The sequence below is a fragment of the Perca flavescens genome, chromosome 20 (genome assembly GCF_004354835.1).
Source record: "Perca flavescens isolate YP-PL-M2 chromosome 20, PFLA_1.0, whole genome shotgun sequence".
Lineage (NCBI taxonomy): Eukaryota > Metazoa > Chordata > Actinopteri > Perciformes > Percidae > Perca > Perca flavescens.
This window is the reverse complement of record NC_041350.1, coordinates 7,107,910-7,127,915: the sequence shown is the minus strand read 5'-3', so window position 1 is coordinate 7,127,915 and position 20,006 is coordinate 7,107,910. Positions and strand designations below refer to the sequence as shown.

General features: G+C 39.9%; 1 protein-coding gene across 1 annotated transcript; it reads right to left on the bottom strand.

Moving 5' to 3' along the window:
• Nucleotides 1–334: 334 nt before the first annotated feature.
• odc1 (ornithine decarboxylase 1) lies at nt 335–5,553 on the bottom strand. The gene is made up of 11 exons (XM_028566202.1): nt 5,406–5,553; nt 4,443–4,579; nt 4,098–4,232; nt 3,599–3,772; nt 3,279–3,451; nt 2,973–3,189; nt 2,799–2,882; nt 2,434–2,596; nt 2,203–2,318; nt 1,872–2,086; nt 335–1,618 (listed from the first exon to the last, which is right to left on the bottom strand). Exons 3-11 carry the CDS (start codon nt 4,197–4,199, stop codon nt 1,468–1,470), a joined length of 1,395 nt encoding a protein of 464 aa, XP_028422003.1. The 5' UTR covers nt 4,200–4,232; nt 4,443–4,579; nt 5,406–5,553; the 3' UTR covers nt 335–1,467.
• Between the last annotated feature and the right edge of the window lie 14,453 nt (nt 5,554–20,006).

Below are 20,006 nucleotides of genomic sequence, written 5' to 3'. Positions count from 1 at the left end.
GCACAGAGAAGCTATAAAACCTGTCTGAACATGAGTGCATTCCAAGTAAGGGGGTTTATTTTAGGCTCACGTGTCTACACTGGAAAGCTAAATAAATTCTTACATGTGTATGAAAGTTATGAGTGGAAACACATACCAGTGAAAAGGAGGAATGTCAGTTATTATTGCAAAGGTCACTGTGGCAACATCACAGGTAGCACCAGTTAAAACCAGTTCCTGCTGCAAACACTAGATGGAACTCTTGAAACATCCTAAGAATAGTGTTCAATGGTCCATAGTGCTATACAAGTAGTCAATGAATTTCTTTTTTGTCCCATAACAAAAACACACATCATTCATAATTTGGCTCTGCACCTGAAGTTTTATTTATTAAAAAAATACAAAAACTTGAAAGTTTCCATAGGAAAGCATTATGATTTTGCAATCCCATCTCTTTCATATCCATTTTAAAAACGTATAGTTTTAACACTGCTGCTGCTTATTCATATCATGAACAGACTTGCCTTCTACAGGTTACAAAATAAGGGAGGAGAAGAGGAGAGGGGCAGTCTGCTTCTTGAGTCCCTGTGTTTTAAGAGTTAATCCTAAAGATATTGGTTTTTGGTGGCAGCTGCAGTGCCGGGTGACCTGGGTAAAGCTGGTGGATCACATGCTTGACATGGGTAGCTAAAAATGTGTATTTAGTACATTTCTATAGTGCCGTCTGAAAAAAAGATTTCAAGTGCTGCAGCCAGATCAGCACATTACATGGTGTTTTGACTAGCAGAATGGGACACATTCATTTCCTGTACGTTTGTGTGTACCTATACACTTTGCATAGGAAAGCGTGGCTAATAAAAGGTTTTATACATGTTAACATCTTGAGGATTAACACTTTTGAGTGGTTCTGTACAGAAGTGGAGATCATGGAAAAGATAAATAAACATAGCAGCCATTTGAGGAATCAAATCAAACTCCAACCGCCTCTTTGCGAGTTACTAGCTAAGGATGAGACTTCCGATGTTAACTGGGCCTCTCACTTTACTGAAGGGAAACACAGTAAAGTTGTTTTTCCCAGTCATTTTTTCGCAAAGCAAAAAGGTTTGTCTCCCTACACTATATCAGTTCAGAAGATGGTTTCTTCATGAACTGCAGTGTTCCAGTTCGTACAGTCATTAACCACAAATTAGGGCAGAAGACTGCAGCAACAAGTTGCCCTGTAACACTCTGCCTGAAACACACAGAGACACCAGAGTGATTCAGCCTCATTTCATTTAGGGTTGATCCCCACTTCTGTACCGAACACAAAATGTGCAACAACATGTCACTCTCATTCTCCTCCGGTCAAGTAACTGGCCTTAAAAATCTACATTTGGGGAGAAGGGAAGAAGGAGAAAAAACAAACAAAAAAAAAACAAAAGCGCCCTTCTCCAATAATTAATAAGGATGCTAGATCCGGAGAACATTGCTGCGATGTACAGAACACGTTTAAACCACATGGGCTTGGCAGGGCTTAGCGGGCATCTCCAAGCTGGGAATCTCCAAGTTGCTCTCTCGACCACAGCAGGCTGGCACTTCAAGACAAGACTCCTCCGCAGGAGCTGGCATGCCCTGGGAACAGATCTGTTGCACGTGTTGCCTGTAGAAGACAATGCAGATAGAAAGTTAGATTGTCTAGTAACAATACTAAAATTTGAAAATGTTCCTCATGACCAGACATACTTGCAGAAAGTAAGATTTAAAAAAAAAAAAAAAAAAAAAAAACAACAATTGTTCCACAGGGTGAAACATTTTGCTTGGGCTAACAACCATGCTGCCGCCATTACCCGTACAAACATACAGAGATAGATAGTGATCCATTACCAACTACCATTTTTGTGACATCTACTCACCAGGCAGTGCGGGACATGACGTAGTAAATGTCAGGTCTTTGGAAGCCATTGAAGGTGGAGGAGGCAGCCACCGTGTAGGCACCCATGTTATCAAAAACCAGCCAGTCACCCACTTGCAGGTCAGGCAGGTAACACTGTTCAACAATGCGATCAAGGCCATCGCATGTTGGGCCCCAGATACTGCAGGGGTACATGACCTCATCTGGCTTTGGCTTCTGTTATTAGGAGGGGAGGGGGAGGGAAGAGACAAACCATTATCATTTGTTTCACCTTTCCCCTGATGATAAACTTCACACACACCCCACTTTCTCAGTCCTTGAGTTTCACTTACCTTGTGTAGTGTTGGCAAACAATGAGCATGGTCATAAAGTATACAGTTGAAGGATCCATACACTCCATCGTTGACATAGTACATCAGAGTTCTATCACTGGTCCCTTCGTCTTCCTCTGAAGAAAGCAGAAATCATTTCACCAATGAGAAATGGGAACAAAAATGTGCTTTCAGAATAAACTCAAATTTTCTAAAATGTAAAGTTAACTTTTTTTAAATTAAGGTAGTTACCATCGGAGGCTGACTCCTCGTCCATGATGACCTTCTTGGCAATTATGTTGACAACCAGTGTGTAAGCAGAGGCCACATAAAAGCGCCCTGGCTCAGCAATGACCTTGATACCAGTTTCAGCAGGGAAATACTTGTCCAGGGCTGGGCTGATTACAGCAGTAATCTAGCAAGGGGGGGGGGGGAAGAGAAAAAAAAAAAAAAAAAAAAAAGTTAAATATAAGACCATGAAAAAAGGAATTATCTTGAGCTAGTACGGATGTTGCAGCTGAATGTACAAAAAAGATGTGTTGGCTTGTCCAAGACCAAAACAGAAATAATATTTTTCCCATGGAAAAAAAAAAAAAAAAAAAAAAAAAACAAGATACCTCTTCAAATTTGAGTTCAGTATTCTCTGAACCAGGGAAACCACCTCCAATGTCGAGCAGGTCCATGTTGAAGCCCAGCTCATTCTAGGAATAAAGAAAACAATTCAAAATCTCACGTTTACCTTGCTGGGTGAAAAAAAATAATCTATATATAAAATTTCTGTCACAACTCACCCCGATATCGAAGACACAGCGGGCATCAGCGATTGCCTGGGAGTAGGTCTCGGGATCAGTGCAGCCACTGCCAACATGGAAGCTGACGCCAATTACGTCCAGCCCCAGCTCTTTAGCCCGCTCCAGAAGACCTCGACAAGCTTTGAGTGTTGCCCCAAACTTCACGCTCAGACGACACACTGCCTTTGAGTCATCCGTGGCAATACGCAGCACCAGCCTGGGCACAAAGCAGAAAGGGAGTTAGGGTGATAAATGATAATATACCACTAAAACACCTATATCTTATTGATGGTAAAAAGGTCTCACTTGGCACTATCGTGACAGCGGGCCACTTTCATGAGTTCCACCTCACTATCAAAGGTCATCATCTGAACCCCATGGGCAGACGCATATTTTATCTGAGAAACTTGCTTGCAGGGGTTGGCATAGATGATTCTGCTTGGATCCACTCCCAGAGACTGAACCATCTGAATCTCTGTCTAGAGGGGGGACAATGCAAACAGTCAGCAATAAAAAGCGCCAATCTAAAAACACGAGCTGCCAATGTAATTTCAGCTAATCAAAGAGCGCTTTGTATTGGGTTATTCTGAGAACATCTAGTGCTAGGGGAATTTTCCAACACTCACCTTGCTTGCACAGTCAAAGCCAGCTCCCAGGGATGCCAGTGTCATAACTACAGCCTGGCTGTCGTTGCATTTGACAGCATAGAAAGGAGTGACGCGAGGCAGGGCCCTTGCCCAGCGCAGATGTTTCTTCAGTACATCTCCCAAGTCACAGATGTAAAACGCATCCCTATCATCCTGTAATTGAGAAGGGGGGGAAGAAGAAAAAAAAAAAAAAAAAAAAAAGGAAAATATGAGTTTAACATTTTTCCAATACACTGCAAACAATACACACTGTAATATTAAAACTTTCAATCATTTGCATCACCATGGGCTTAAGAGTCAAGTAAAAGGAAATACAATTCAGACAACGCAAAAGCAGTAACCTGGACAAAGGTGCTTTCAGAGTTGAACCTGCTGACATCACCGAACGACAACAAAAAAATAAATTTAAAAAAAAAAAAAAAAAAAAAAAAGGGGGCCATCTGTGTATCCCCTGAACAATGGCAGCTTGGACACTTACCGTCATGGAAGACTCATTGATCTTCTGATCAACTATATCCCGGGCAGAGAAACCCTCCTCAAGGAAAGAGAAGTCAAAGTCGTTGGGAGTGGCAGTGTTCATGGTCACAAGTCCTTTTGGTGAGTCACTAGTAAACTGAAAGAGGGAGTGGAGGACATATTGAGAGTATATTCAGCTTTGGGAACACAGTGTCTTGTATTCCTTGATTACCAAAGTTCATAACATTCCCCCACCCTTGGGAAATTCTTAACCGTGCAAATTTGAGGAATTCTCAAAATCATGGTACTTTACTAAAAATCATTTTGTCACTTTCTGTCAAATGAAAACAGACTTGAAAAGGCTTACCTGGATATGAAAGAGATGAAATTTAGTGTTGGGGTTGCTCAGGTGCAGAGAAGCCAAGGTGGCTCGCCAGTGAAGTTAAATCCCTTCAAATAACACTCAAGGCCTGGGCCAGTGTGCGTCTTCCTAGAGTGATTATTCTGTAAACAAGAGAAGTTTACAGTATTTTTAAAACATACAAAATGCTTTTCCTTTCCTGAAAGGCTGAATCATTGAAGTCACAGAATTACATTACTAGGAATATTACATGTACAAATTTATCACAAAAACAAGGATTTTCCTGTTGAAACCATTATAATTAGCTTAAAATTTATTAAAATAGGCCTTTAATAAATAACGCTGCATTTTATAACGGTCATGACTAATTTTATTGGCACCATCTGCACAGAAAAGTGTTTAAACCCCGCCCAGTGAAGATTTAATCAAATTACAAAGAAGATCCGCCTTTAGCTTAAAGAATGGCATGAAAAGGAACCAATCGGTGACTAACGACTGACGTCAATGTGCCGGTTCCGTTAGCTAGCTAGAGCTCTTCGTGCCATGAGGCGATTTAGCATCTTAAGTTAACGGTAACGTTAACGTGGTTAAGCCAAGCTAACACAGCCAGTTTAAAAACCTTGTTCAGCATAACGTTAACGGCAACACGCCAAAGTCCACGGCCCTGGATATTAACAGGCTAACGTTATGCCAGTTTGTTAGCAAGGTTAACAGCGATATGTTCATTGCTAAATAACGTTAGCTAACCAGCCGCCTGTCACACCGGCCACGTCGTAATGTTAAACTCAAGATCGATTCCATTATTAAATACATTGACCTTATGGTGAAATAGCAAGAATACCCACCCCTACTAAGACCCTATTTATTTGTCCTCTTTAACCCGCCACAACCGAAAGTTAGTTACCCTTTGTTAGTTGAAAAGCGTTTAAATCTAAAATGTGACGTGACATAAAAAAATCCTTGACTTACCTTAAAAAGCATTTACAAAGAGTGTGTCCATTAGACCAGGATGCTGGGATTAAAAAAAAGTATGCAGTTCCTCCTCACAATGAAGTCCGCTGCTGGAGATGTCGGCTGTATGAGGACTGGAACTAAAGTGGGAACCGGTAAAAGACCCGACAGTATTTATAGAGAGCTCGTTACTACGGCAACGCAGCCAGCTGAAACCGGCCTCCCATCCACGTATGAACCGGTTTAGGCTTGTTGCCCTTATCCAGATGGTGGGGTCGGGGAAGACAGGCAGAGAGACAGACAGACAGGGACACGCACAAGATTTCTTAGGTAACACAGACACTTCAAACCGGCCTTCTATCTATGTAAACTAAGCATTTCCACTGCATTGTGGTGACGTTAAAACCAGACCAACACGCCACCACCATTCTCACAAGACTGTCTAGCCCTATGGTCTAGCCCCCATGCAGCTTTTACCTCTCATGTAAAAGGCTTGCTTGTATTGTCTCTTATTCTAGGTTTCCTTACCTCAATGAAAAAAAGTAAAATGCGGATTTGAGCATTTGAAAAGTTAATTTGAAGTTTTTCTCTTTGTAGGAAGTCCAAACATTCAATATGCTAAAAGCTTAAAAAAACTGAATCGACTGTATATTTGACTCAGCCATCTACTCATTCTTAACCAGATTCCTAACATGAAATATACTTGTCCATAGCCATGCTATGGACCATTTGGTGTTGTTTTGCTAGGCGGTCCTTGCCAGACTGTGTGTAGGGATGGAGCCTACAACATGTTCTAAAAAACATTAAGATTGGAAACTATTATACTAATTGTATAATTGCTTACATGTTTAGTCATTTTTCAAGCACAAATGCAATTTCTATAGTTCTCTGGTCCCAGGTTCGATCGAAGTGATAACAAAATAATCATTAGTCGCAGCCCTCGCAAGTATTTCTATGCTCTTCATGATGATAACAATCATCAGTAGGCCTACAGGTTCCCCATGGCCAGCTGTGATGGAAGAAACCTGCCCTGCATTTGTGTTAATCCCAGAGATGCTCACTCACGCTGTCTGGCTCTGACTGACAGCATGGCCTCAATGATGTGACCTGGCTCCATAGCAGTCTGTTCAGTTGTTGAGTTTTTGACCTACCTCATGGGATTAAAGGAGATCACAAGATGACAGAGATGGCAAGGTGTCAACACAGGCACTGCAACGCCAAGTTCTAATACTCTAAGGCAGTAGCCTAACTTTGTTTTTGGTCAAAAATGAGTTAATGATATTTTTGGGACATTCAAGACATCCTTTATCATGTGGAAAGGTAGCTATCTAAGTTCGTTGAGAAAATAATGGGTTGTCTTAACAGTAACTTCCAAAAGCCCAGGAGAAACGGTGGCTATAACTTATAGCCATCAGAGCCTATAAGTAATTGTAAATCATCCAAAATATATGCCATGATCACTAGATTTTATACAGGTGTTACTATAATGATTTTGTAAATGGTGATCAGCAACCAAATATTGATAATGTGGAAGTTACTGCCTTTTGCTTTGGCGTGCGTCTAACTTTTTGCAGACAATACAAAGGCAGAGTACAGTAACTTCAAAATAGAGGTCAACAGTCAAAAAGTCAAGTTTGAGCTCAAGATTTTTTTTTTATGTAGATAAAGTTCATTACTAAAACATAAAATTACCAGATTTCCAGTGTCCTACCTGTCATTCATTTGGCTGGACAACTAAAAAACTTTAAATTAATTTTTCTCAGTTCCACACTCTATCGAGTTAAGGTCTTTTGCCTTTGTAGGTCAGTATAAATGTATTAGATACAATTTATGCATTTTTATCATCTATGACTATATCCTATGTTTGCCATGAATGAAAATACATTATGCCACTGTAAGCTACTAAGAATGGTATGCAGGGTTTAAAAAAAAAAAAAAAGTATCTTAGATACAGATATTAGATATAGATCGTGAGATACTTTTTAACCCCAAAGCCCTTAAATTCCTGTACCCAGACATTTCCCCCTTACTGCACGGTCTAATCAGTCTAAAGGTTGCTTTTATAGACTTTTGGCTCACAAACCGACATTACTACATGGAGGAAAATTAAGAATTTGGTTACTGTGACCCAACAGTACATGTGGAAATGTTGCACAAGCATTATTTCCAGGACACTAGCAAACTTTAGGGCTTCATGAGGACCACATATTTGTGGGCTTAACTTAATATCTTTTCCAGGTCTTGAGGCCACAATCAAGATGGCAGTCAACTCTTTGCACAACGGGGTTTTCATTCAAATCTTCTGCAGGGTTGGTGAATGATGTCATGTTTTCCAAGAAGTTTAATTATCAAAAAGTAAAAAGCACAGCCCTTTCTGAATCGGTCAAAAAAGTTTAAATGAGGTTAAGTGGCAAATTTGTATGATGACATCATCTGCAATAATGTTCATACATTGCAGTTTTCCTTATGGTCCTACCCTGTATCTGAACTTATTCTAGAAGGCTGCACATCCTATGCAGACCCATGCCTGTCAGTCAGGAAGTGGGCCGACACTTGGGGGCTAATTTATTTTCAACAGATGTTTATCAGCTTGTTCAAAATCACAAGATCCCAAAACGTATTACGTAGAAATCCCGAGTTAGACTGTTTCTCCTGACTCCAGTCATTTCCTTTTGTTTCTGTTGTTGTCTCTCTCCCACCAAATGTCTGTGTCTCCTTCTCCTCCTCTTGTAAAGTCTATCTCTCGCTATGTGTGGACTTTCTGTTTATCGTGACTGTGGACCATTGTAGCCTATCCCCCACATTTACAAGGCCTCACAAAGGACAAGGATGATGATTGTTATTGGCCACCCACAAGATACAGTGCAGTGTACGGGCCTTGGTGACGTGTGTCATGTGTATCACTGCATCTGGCTTTGTATTTCCCTTCCCTTCTTTGTTAGCTGATAGTTGCATAATGAAATTCCCCAGCCAGTTTGACCGTTCATCAACTTGTGTTCCTGTACCATCCAGCTCAGTGTGCATAACACATCTTGTGAGAATACGCAGATGAAACACAACTTTCCCTGGCATTTCCTGAGTGAATACACTCTGCTCTATTTCATGTACCAAGATAATGAAAGATACATGAACAAACTCATCCAGAACAAATAGCACCTCTCAAGTGAGATAAACTTGCTGTTTGTATCATGTGGTATGACCTTTTTTTGCACATAGCAGAGACTTACAAAGATAACAGCACTGATCTGTGCCAGTGTCCAGTCTAAATGTGTTTAAATAAATATTGAATATTAGATTTTATGTTGTTTTGTTTAACTAAACTGAAATTACCTGATCATGCAACAGACACAGTAATGTGTTTTTGTATATATTCAAGATAGTTTGATTCGCAGAGGTGGGAAGCAGTAAGCTGTAATTGAGTAGTTTTTATATGTACTTTTACTTTTACTTAAGAATGTTTTGTTTGAAGTATTGCGCTTTGCTACATTTTAAATCAAATCTGTTACTGAGTAAATAAAAAGTAAATAAAAAAAGGTCTCCAACATTGTTTTGTAACTGTCAATAAACTCAAATCCGAAGCGGCTTTGTGCCCTTATCAAATCGCAAAAGACTGCAATTTAATTAAATAAATATAAATAAGATATATAATAAGTATAAATATAAAAAATATATCTCCCCCCTGCTGTTAAAAAGTAAGAAAGTAACTTTTACTTTGAGTACCTTTTAAATGAACTGCTTTTTACTAACGGTAACTTTACTTGTACTCAAGAGTTCATCAAAGTAATAGTACTTTTACTTAAGTAGAATATTTTTGTACTCTTTCCACCTCTGTTAATTTGTTTGCTCATAAGAGGTTAAAGGAATACGCCACCGTTTGTTGAAATAGGGCATATCCCGGTCTACCCTGGCTGTAGATAGGTGGGCCAACGCATTTTTTGTCTCAGTGCAAGTAATTAGGTTGTTTCTTTGTCCGTTGTTGGCTGACTTTTACTCACAACATGCTAACCGGCAACATGCGCAAAAAATGCGTGGGCCCACCAATCTACAGCTAGGGGAGACCGTGAAAAGCCCTATTTCAACAAACGGTGGCGTATCCCTTTAACAGGCAAAATCAATTAAAGCTTGACCTCAATATACCTGAGCATTTGTCATTGGTCCAGAAAGCTGCCTATAAGACCGGATGTCTTAGTGTTTCTCTGCGTGGCTCCAGGCCCATCCAAGCAGATGGTACCTGGCTTGTTCCTTTACTCTTTTGACTCTGGTTCATGTGACCTTGATGGGGCGAGCCCCCAGCAGCATGTTGACACACAGATACAGTAGCTCAATCAACGTACAGCTCTGATGAAGCGCCATGGACTCCACCCGGACAGCTGGTGCAAACCGTTGCACCACGCAGCCACTGAACCGTGACTAGCCTGCCACAGAAAGGAAGTGCATTGTTGTTAAATTGTATTGCAATCCCTGAATTCAGACACAACCCTGATGTCGGTTTTATGTCAATGCAGATTGGCGTAAAATGAGAGGGAGATGCAACACATCAAACAAGAATGAGACTATTTACTGTGAAAGACATTTCAATGAAAGAGTGAACGTAAATGTCAAGCTCTGAAATACACAGGGTGGCTTGTAATTTAGGTCATTTGGTACTTTGGGTCTCTGCTGACTGCGCTCATCCATAGTCAGTTCATTCATAAGGCTGTCACTGTCACAATCACACTACTCCTGCCTTCTTCACATCTTGTCTAGGCAATCTATTTGTAGATGCTTGTCTTCACCCTCTGGTCTCCACATGCAGATACAGAGCATGAAATTGTAATTTTTTTTAAAGGGCACTGTTTGAACTATAACCTTTTTTGTTGCAATTGGCTGTAATTTATAAATGGTTCACCACCACTAACAAAGGAAACACTCTGTCTTTTTAAAGTGAGCCTGAGTAACTTTTTAATAATTACAGGTTAATGTATAAAACGTGTACAGCAGCACAAGTAAAAAAAAGAGCCTTAAAGTTAGCGAAATGACTCAGTAACTTTAGTTACACAGTACAGTGAGTGTATGAGGTTGTGTTTTATTGCTAACTCTTCCAATTCTTAATTTGTATGAGGAAGAATTAGGACAGGACATTAAACAGTTTTTTTTAATCGTCATAACAATATCAACTTGTGTAATAAAGACTGCAACGTATTGCGAAAGTCACTGAGAGATTTTTTGAGTTGAAAAAAGGAAATTAGTAGAAAAATGCACTTTTTTCTTAATAGTGCCTTTTGTCTTCAGTTCCTTTTTTTAAAATTTGTTCAATAAAAGAATGGTGGAAATTATTTCTTAAATTCAACAATTCATTTGTTGTATTTTAGCAGAATACTGAAAGCAGCAGAAAGGCAGAACTAAGTACGCTGGGTAACACAAGATCTGTTTATTTATAGCAAGTAATATCTTTATCACGATATTCAACAACGTTTTCCCACATTTCTATCATATCGTGCATAACGTGTTAGTATTTCTTTCAAAAATGATTGTCCCCAGTGGTGTTTCTAGCCCATGTGAACCAGAAGCCAGACTGGGACCAGCTTTTCTTCAAGAAGGGCCAGTTCAATTAACTCTGAACCTTTAAGCACTCATTTCAACCGCGGAGAGATTCAGAGGCCAAGTCAGGCACGTCATCTAAAGAAATTATTATATATTTATTAAGTATAAAGAAGGACATGTGTCATTTTGGCAAAAAAGTTAACAACCATTTTTGCTAGGAAGTTAAATACACACAGAGAGCCGGAGAGGAGCATTCAACCATCGAGACAGAAACCAGTGGCACACGTTATTTCATGGAGTTGAATTATACATGTCACATAATGTCCCGTAATTGAACTTGTGATGGCCCTGTTGTTGTTGACAGATCTCCCATCATTGCTATAGTTAACCAGTCTCACAAAAACACTGGCACTGGTATCATTAGCAAGACTGGAAACAATCTACACTGTAAAACATTTTACCGTAAATTTACAGTAATACTTGCAGCAGCAGCTTCTCCAGTAAACTACTGTTAATTTACAGTAAGCATACGGTTTTTAAATTTTGGGCTATTTTACCATAAATAGACATAGTTTCTGACTGTATTATTTAAATTTACAGTAATATACTGTAATTCCCGTCTTTTTTTTTTTCCAAAGATGCATTGGTATTAAAGTGCTCATATTATGCTTTTTGGCTTTTTCCCTTTCCTTAATTGTGTTATATATCTTTTTGTGCATGTTCTAGGTTTACAAAGTGAAAAAGCCCAAAGTCCACCCTAAAGGGACTTACCATCTCCAACAGAAAACACTGTTCACAAACTGCTCCAAACAGCTCTATTGTAGTCCAGCCTTTACTTCAGAGACAAACGTGTATCACACACGTTATAATGCTCGCCTAGCTGCTAGCGTGGCACGCCCTCATACTTTGCTTCTGACTAGCTAGTAGTCCTTACCTAGCTACTGCGCATGTGCAACTCCCAACAAAGATGGTACAGAAGTGTGATGCCTCACTCTGTAGCTAAAACAGAGAGCTCAACACACAGGGTGAAAAGAGGAGCTGCAGCAATGTGCAGTACAACAAAAATATGGTGTTTTTTGAAAATTAAACCATGTAAACCTATTCTGGTACAACCTCTAAATACAATTATGAACCTGAAAATGAGCATAATATGAGCACTTTAAGAGTAAATTCCTGTAATTTGTAACATTCTTAGATAGTGCTGTAATATTATAATTTTCCCCTAGAATGCATTGCCATTTACAGTATGATCCTGTATAACATTAAAACAGTATTCTACAGCTATTGGATGGATCGTCATTTGAATTTGGGTACAAACACCAATTCAATGAAATAAAATTTTATTTATAGTATCAAATCATAACAAGAGTTATCTCGAGACACTTTACAGATAGAGTACACTCTAATTTAACAAGACCCAACAATTCCAGTAATTCCCAACTCCAATGCCCCACTCTGGATGACACACAAATGTACATCTCTTCTGAACCAAGTAATGCTGCAGCTATAATTCTGTTACCTAACATTGGGCAATAAATATGTTTTGAACGTTGAAATACATTGACTGAAGAACTTAAGGAAAGCCTCCCACTACTCGTCAACATGGCTTTAGAATCTTGATGAACTGGTTTAAAACATACATCAATAGGAGAACATTTTACTTCACATTCTTGGAGATAGCTATGCGGATGACATACAACTGTACATCTCGGCTGAACCAAATGATGTTGCAGCTATAACTCTGTTACCTGTCTTTGGGCAATAAATAAATGTATCAGCAATCATTTCTTTAAGTTAAATGAGACAAAACTGAAATCCTGCAAATCGGTACAGAACAAAAAGAGAAAGTCTGTTTAACAATCTGGGAATATTAACTCCCTGGATTAAACCTGAGGTTACACGTCTTGTTATTCTGCTGAACGAAATGTTGCTGCAGCTATATGCAGCTATGTCTTTTGAGCAATAAATAAATGGTTCAGCAATCATTTCTTGAAGTTAAAAGAGACAAAACTGATCAGTCATAAAACAAAAAGAGAAAGTCTGTTTGACGATCTGGGAGCATTAACTCCATGGATTAAACCTCAGGTTAAAGTCTCATTGATGTTTTGGATTGAGATCTAAACTTCAAGTCTCATATTAACAAAGTGAATGTTTTTTATTATGAGTCGAAATGTCTGCCGTGAAAAACGCCTGTTGTGCATGTAAGCATGTTGTCTGAAGAATTTAGCTCAAAGGCAAGGCAAGGCAGCTTTATTTGTGTTACGGCCACACCTGAGATGAACAGTGGTATAGACCAAATGATGCTGCAGCTATAACTCTGTTACCTGTCTTTGGGCAATAAAAAAATGGATTAGCAATCATTTCTTTAAGTGAAACCAGGACAAAGCTGAAATCCTTTCTGGATTCTATGTGTTCTATTTCATCTTATTTTGTCTTGTTCAGGTGTGTTTTATTTTTACGTGCTATTTTCCATTAATTATGGGATTCAATATTTTAATGCTCATTTTATGTCATGTACTTTCTTTATTTTAAAGCACTTTGGGCTGCATTTCTTGCATGAAAGGTTATTATTAATATTAAACAAAGAACCATACACCCACATTAAAGCATCTATCCACCATGTTACATGGTATTTGGGACATAATGCTAGTGAGGAGGAATATTTTGGATGCATGAGAACAAGCTCAAACTCCCTCCTGCAGAGCACATGATCTGAATTGATTTTAAGGACTCCTTGCTGCATAAAATAGAATTTTTAATCGGCTACATTTTTCTTTAAATGACTGTAACTCCTTGGGATGGTGTTAATATCACCATATAAAGACCAAATATGTGAGCTGCTTATTTTTCAAACGTCATATGGTGATAATGTTGAGATATCATGCAGCTGCAACGTGTCTTGTATCTTTGTGTGTCTTGAGTCTCGAGGTCAGAACGACTACAAACCGACATCCTTACAGTGAAGGTTGTTACAGGCCCTTGTATTTAGAAAACCAGAAAAATAAATCTTACCACTAAAACCTGTTTTCACTGTCCACGCATGGCTGGTACCAGGGCTTTAAATTGACACCCACCAACCCGCCAAATGTGGGTAAAAATCAACTTTGGCGGGTTACATCGTAAAGTTAATAGCCAATTTGGCCGGTGGTGAATGAATAAAATAACACTGGGTCTGTTTGAATCTTCAGGCTGCAGAAACGATGCGACAGATTTCCAGATTGGTCTTTTTTCTGGCAAGAATTTGGGCGGTTTCATGTGTGTTTGGCTTGGAAAACATCATCTTTATCTGGCAACGCAGCTTGAACCATTAATACTTATGTCGTGACGTGCTGTACAACCGTCAGCTACTACGCAGCATGTGCGGTATCGCTTGAGAGCTACGCTGAAACAGAGAAGACAAACGCAACAGTGCAAAACAAACCAAAAGGAGCTGAAATTAAGTAGTAAAGTTAGTTACAATTTTTGTTGAAATTTGGCTAGTGGAAAATCTGATTGGCCGGTAACTTTAAACATTTTTAATTAAGTTAATTTAAAGCCCTGGCCTGTACACAGATACAATGCCTTTGTCTATCACTCACTTGCTTATTAGGGTGAAATGTGCACATCTAACACTGCTGCTGACACATCTGGGTCACATCTTAACATCAAGGTGGAAAGCTCCCTGCGACAGTGACCTACATTTATTTTGTATCTCTATACAGCTTTCTGTCAGACAGACACAGGAACCGAATGGAGAATGAATGACAAAGAAGAATCTGAATGCTAGATGGCTACAGTTTCCTGAGTTCATGTCAGGAGTTATTTGCAATCAGTGCACTTGGAAACAAGTATAGGACAAAATATAGGACAACTAGATAGGTTTTTTTTGTGGAGAAAACATGCTCTCAAATGTTTCAAAATGAGCGGTAACATCAAAAGAAATACCTCAATGGTAAAACCTTTCAAATTACAGTCCTGAATGTAACAAAAATCTTCAGCCTAATTACAGTCTGCATTATATCAAAAGGTTGTTTTAATGAGACTTTTGGCCATGCAGCTGCCCCACTTGCCCACTTGTCAGCTCTGTTCCTGGAGTGATGAGAGGAGAGTTGTTTAATCTGGCTCTCTGCTGACTCATCATTTCGTCTTCTTTCAAGGTTGAGTTGCCAACAGTTGGTTTCGCTCGGGCACTGTGGAGACTAAGGCAGAAAAGGAAAAAAAAAAAAAGATCATATTTTCACTGGAAGAATGGAAGACTTTTGTGCTTTCCGGGGTTGGCCTGAAGCTCGGTGAACAGGCTGCATCAGCACATTTCACTCCTTTGATCCTTATTGGGTGGGGCGGGGAGGGGGGGGGAGCACAGACTGAAGAGAAGGCTCATTGCTTCACATTGAAACATTGAATGTGTCATGGTTCTCTATGAAATTAGCATGGGAGGGGTAGAAGCAAAAGAGCAAACCATTGGACCAACTACAGATGCCTACAAAGTTACAGCAGGTTGGCATGCGTGTATGATCAAATTAAAAGAAAGGTCCTTGCAATGTTAGTGTCTACCTAATCAAGGTTCAATGGATTAAATAGACAATTCACTCACTGCATAAAAATATTCTAAATAAAACTTTATCATTATCATCACCACTGACATGCTGTATAGTATCCCCTGAGCTCCACTTTTTGCTTTTATTTCTAAAAGTTGACAGTAGAGTGACAGGAATATAATTTAAAATTTATTTAATTTGAATATTCAGTCTGTGGGCCCTATTTTAACAATTTAATCGCACGGTGTGAAGCGCCTCGGGCAGGTGTGTTAAGGGCGTGTACAAATCCACTTTTGCTAAAGGGTTGTACATAGTGTCTTCATTAATTCATAGGTGTGTTTTGGGCGCAACGTACAATAAACCAATCAGAGTGTCATCTCCCATTCCCTTTAAAAGCCAGGCGCGTTTGGACCATGGCGCATGGCTATCATGATGGCGGATTTGCACCGTAATATTTTATTTGTAATCTTTTGCATGTTTGTGTGCTGCTGCGCTTCCCTGTGTGTGTGTAACATGCATAGTGTGCACGAGCCTAGGCCCATTTTACTAATGCACTGTTAAAATAACAATGAAATGCTGCCTTATTGACTTTAGACCAGGTTTTTGTTGGTTAATGGCGCGACCACGTCCCGCTGCCTCAAGATAACAACACCCATGGGCGCAAAGATGGGCGCAGGTGTATTTGCTATTTAAATGACGTGGGCGCTGGAACGGTCTTAAAATAACAAAGACACTTATAAGATAGGGCCCTGTGTGCAATAGTCACTGCTAGTAAATATGCCTTGAAATTTTTATATTTTTGTATTTGTTATTGCTTCTTATATTTAGTCGTTCTATTTCATGTTTTATTTTATAGTTTTTTTTTTTTATTGCCTCTTATGATTGTTATTATAGGCTCCTTTATTTTATTGTATTTGAATATGTCTCTTACAATGTATACTTACTGTTTTTCTTTAGTGGAGCCTCCCAGAATAAGCATGACACATGGGGAGAAGGCAATGGGGCGACATGCAACAAAGGTCCTCAGTTGGAATCTCAGACCTTTAGTCCACGGGGACGCCCCTTGAACTCATTTAGGGTATTAAAGGAACACGCCGACTTATTGGGAATTTAGCTTATTCACCGTAACCCCCAGAGTTAGACAAGTTGATACATACCCTTCTCATCTCCGTGCGTGCTGTAATGCTGTAATGCGGAAGAATATAGTACTTGGGCGGAGTGATATGCTCGCAGCAAGCCTGTCTGAGAATATAGTTCCCGGTTTGTTTACTGTTAGAAGATGGCTGTGTCTCATGTTACGTTGTTTTTTTGTACACGCTGTGACTATACAAATCACAACATGTAAATAGGAACATGTTGGCGTTATTTTGTCACTTTTGTCACAATTTGGAGCAGTAGGCTAGTTGGAACCAGTTACCAGCAGGATCTGTGCTAGGCTAAGCTAATGCTGGAACCGTCAGACAGCGTTACAGCACGCACGGAGATGAGAAGGGTATGTATGGACTTGTCTTACTCTGGGGGTTACGGACAATAAGCTAAATTCCCAATAAGTCGGCGTGTTCCTTTAAGACTGAGAATCACAATGGTGAAAAAGTAGCAAATCCAGTAACAAGAAGGTATACTTCATACCTTACTTAAGGTGGTGACAGACTGACAAGGAAGTTGTGCGGGATATTTGAAGGTGTAATCATAATCTACAGATCCTAGAAGCAGTGCTGACAGAAAGACAGGGAAAGGCAATTACAGTGATGAGAGCAACAAAGGTAGGACTATATAATGACATGCGGTGAGGAATATGAGGATTTAAACCCGTTGATTGATTGAAAAGATTCAGATATGTACAATAAATGAGTCTAGCTTGGAAAGGACATTTTGAAAAGTTGTTCACAACATAAAAGACTATCTGTCCAATCTGAGTTTTCTGTTGCACGACTAAAACAACTTTTGAACGTACATGTTCCACCAAAACAAGTTTCTTCCCCGAGGCTATTTTGCAGAGGCACCGCGGCTCCGTCCTACGCTTATCACCGCCCAAGACGATTGTGATTGGTTTAAAGAAATGCCAATAAACCAGAGCAAGTTTTTCCCCCTCCCCGGAATGCTGTGTGGACTAGCCAGACCCTCCTCTGCAGCGCTGTGGAGGAAGGTAAGTAATGACAACAACTCTGTCGGCGCATCCACATGATACAAGCCGTACGTGAACGTGCACCGCCCCCACCTCTCCTCCACGCATTTGCTAGTAGCCAAGGAGGACAAGTAGAATTAAAAAAACATGATGGACTCTTCAGAAGAGGTCATTATCTTCACTTGAGCTTCTGTGTGCGAAAGTCACCGTGCGCCCCCAATCTTCTGACACAGCCAAAGTGAGAAATCCAGAGAGAGTTGTGTGGAGCTGATAGTCTTAATTAGCTTTGTAGCAACTCATTTGGCAACGGCTTGAATGTAACGGACGTTCATTAATATCAAAAAGTTACGCAGTGTTTCCTCTATGTTGATTTGACCGTGGCGCCCCCCCACGGTATCAGAAATATGGCTGCATTACTAGAGTGCACGTCAGAGAACGTTTGTATTTGAGGTGCATTATTAACATGCTGAAGTAGTTACACTGCATTAAGATAATGCAATTATGTGTTCGGACCTGCCCCCACTGCTAAAAAAAATCCTAACGGAAACACTGGTTACGCACTAAAGCTTTAAATCCACCTCCCTTCTGAGGAAAAACGGGGGCCGCTACCACAGACCATCAGATATGGTTTGATTCAGTCACATTAAAGGATCCCTGGTTCTTGCTTCTTATAGATCTATAATTAAACCTTAATCACACCATGATCTACCATTAAGCCTAATGTCCTACTGCAATCAAGCTCTGATCAGATTAAGCAATATCTTTGATCATTACGTGAAGACATGCCTTGATTAATTCCATATCAGAAATCTCAAACCGCAGGCCAGTCTACATAATGGTTTGGCATACGAGGTTAAGTATATCAAATAGCACTTCCTTGTCTTTGTGGAAATTCAGTTTCCTTATTCTTTGTGCCAGCTTTTGGTTGACCCACTTCCTGAGGCCCGGTTGCCAGTTGTCATGGTGAAGCCAAAAGCATTGTGAAAGAGATATTTGCCTGGAACCCAGCCTAAAGAACTTTATCAGATGACACTTTGCTAAATGATGTTTATTTGTTCTCCGGTGGGACAGTCACTGGTGTCCCAACACAAAGGAGTGAACTAGGCAGGAGCTTTGTCACCTGGCCTCAGTAACCTACTCTCAACGGATGGTAATCTCTCAGCAAAAACCTGGATAACAATCGTCCCGTTTATCCTCAAAATGGTTTGTACCAGTTATTTTGTTTCAAAGTATGATAAAACCCTGTTTTAGCTGTATACAAAGTTACACGGCAATAAAAAAGGTAATGTAATATAGTAGAGAAATAGTTCTTCATATTGGAGAGTAAAAAACACTTATTTGTGTTGTGACTGGGAGTTAGATGAGAGAACTGATACGACTTATGTTGTATGGTAAATATGCAGCTGGAGCAAGCAGCCTTTTTAGCTTAGCTTAGCACAGGAAAGAAAAGACAGAAAAACAAGGGGAAGCAGCTTGGTGGCTCGGTCAAAAGGTAAAAGAATTTGCTTATCAGCGCCTCTAAAGCTCCCTTATTGCACCAATGTTTCTTGTTTGTTAAATCTGTATAAAATCCCAAGTGTTAAAAATGACCAGCCGACTCCAGGAAGTTGCAGGTCCCGGCCAAGAGTCTGGCACATAACCCCCGTAAAATGACTTATTTTTTTGTTTTTACAGTTTTTTGTAGGCATTAAACAAACAAGATACAATGTATCAATCAGTGAGCTTAATCTGGGCTGGTATGCAAGTTCCGTTACCTTTGGACCGAGCCAGGCTAGCCGTTTTCTCGTTTCCAGTCTCTATGCTAAGCTAAGCCGGTTGCCAGCTTTAGCTTGGTATTTACCTTACAGACATGAGTGGTATCAATCCTCCTATGTGACTCTCAGCATGAAAGTGAAATAAGTGTATTCCCCCAAACCATTGAACTATTCTTCTAAAGGTTTCAACAGTGAAATTATGTCTGGCTCTTGAAATGTTTTGTCCCAACATGCTAATTTAATGGATTTGTCCATAAGTGGTTGCTCATGCAGTCACTAACCCTGACAGATGGGTGATGGTGAAAAAAGCATGGCGACACCAAATGAGTTCAAATGAGCCTGGGGGCCAGGGTTTGCATGCGGAGGGCTGAAAGGCGCCTCCCTCCCATTTGAAATGAACCAATGCTGAAGTAGAAGGGGGTTCACACCACCAGCACACTGGGGGATGGGATGACACCCAGGCAGTCCTTCTATTTCCAAGAACTGCAGTTGCTGGTGGGGGAAAAAAAAAAAAAAAAAAAATTCCCTCATTCACATTTTTGTCTTCCCCTCCTCTTACTTCGGACGCATGAAAGTAGTGGACTGCTGCAAAGGAAGCATGCTCTAGTTTGATTGAGTATTTGCACATTTTGAGCCATTTTGGCACTCAGCAATAAAAGCAATGTAGTCAAGCAAGTGTTGTACCAAATATATTAGTACA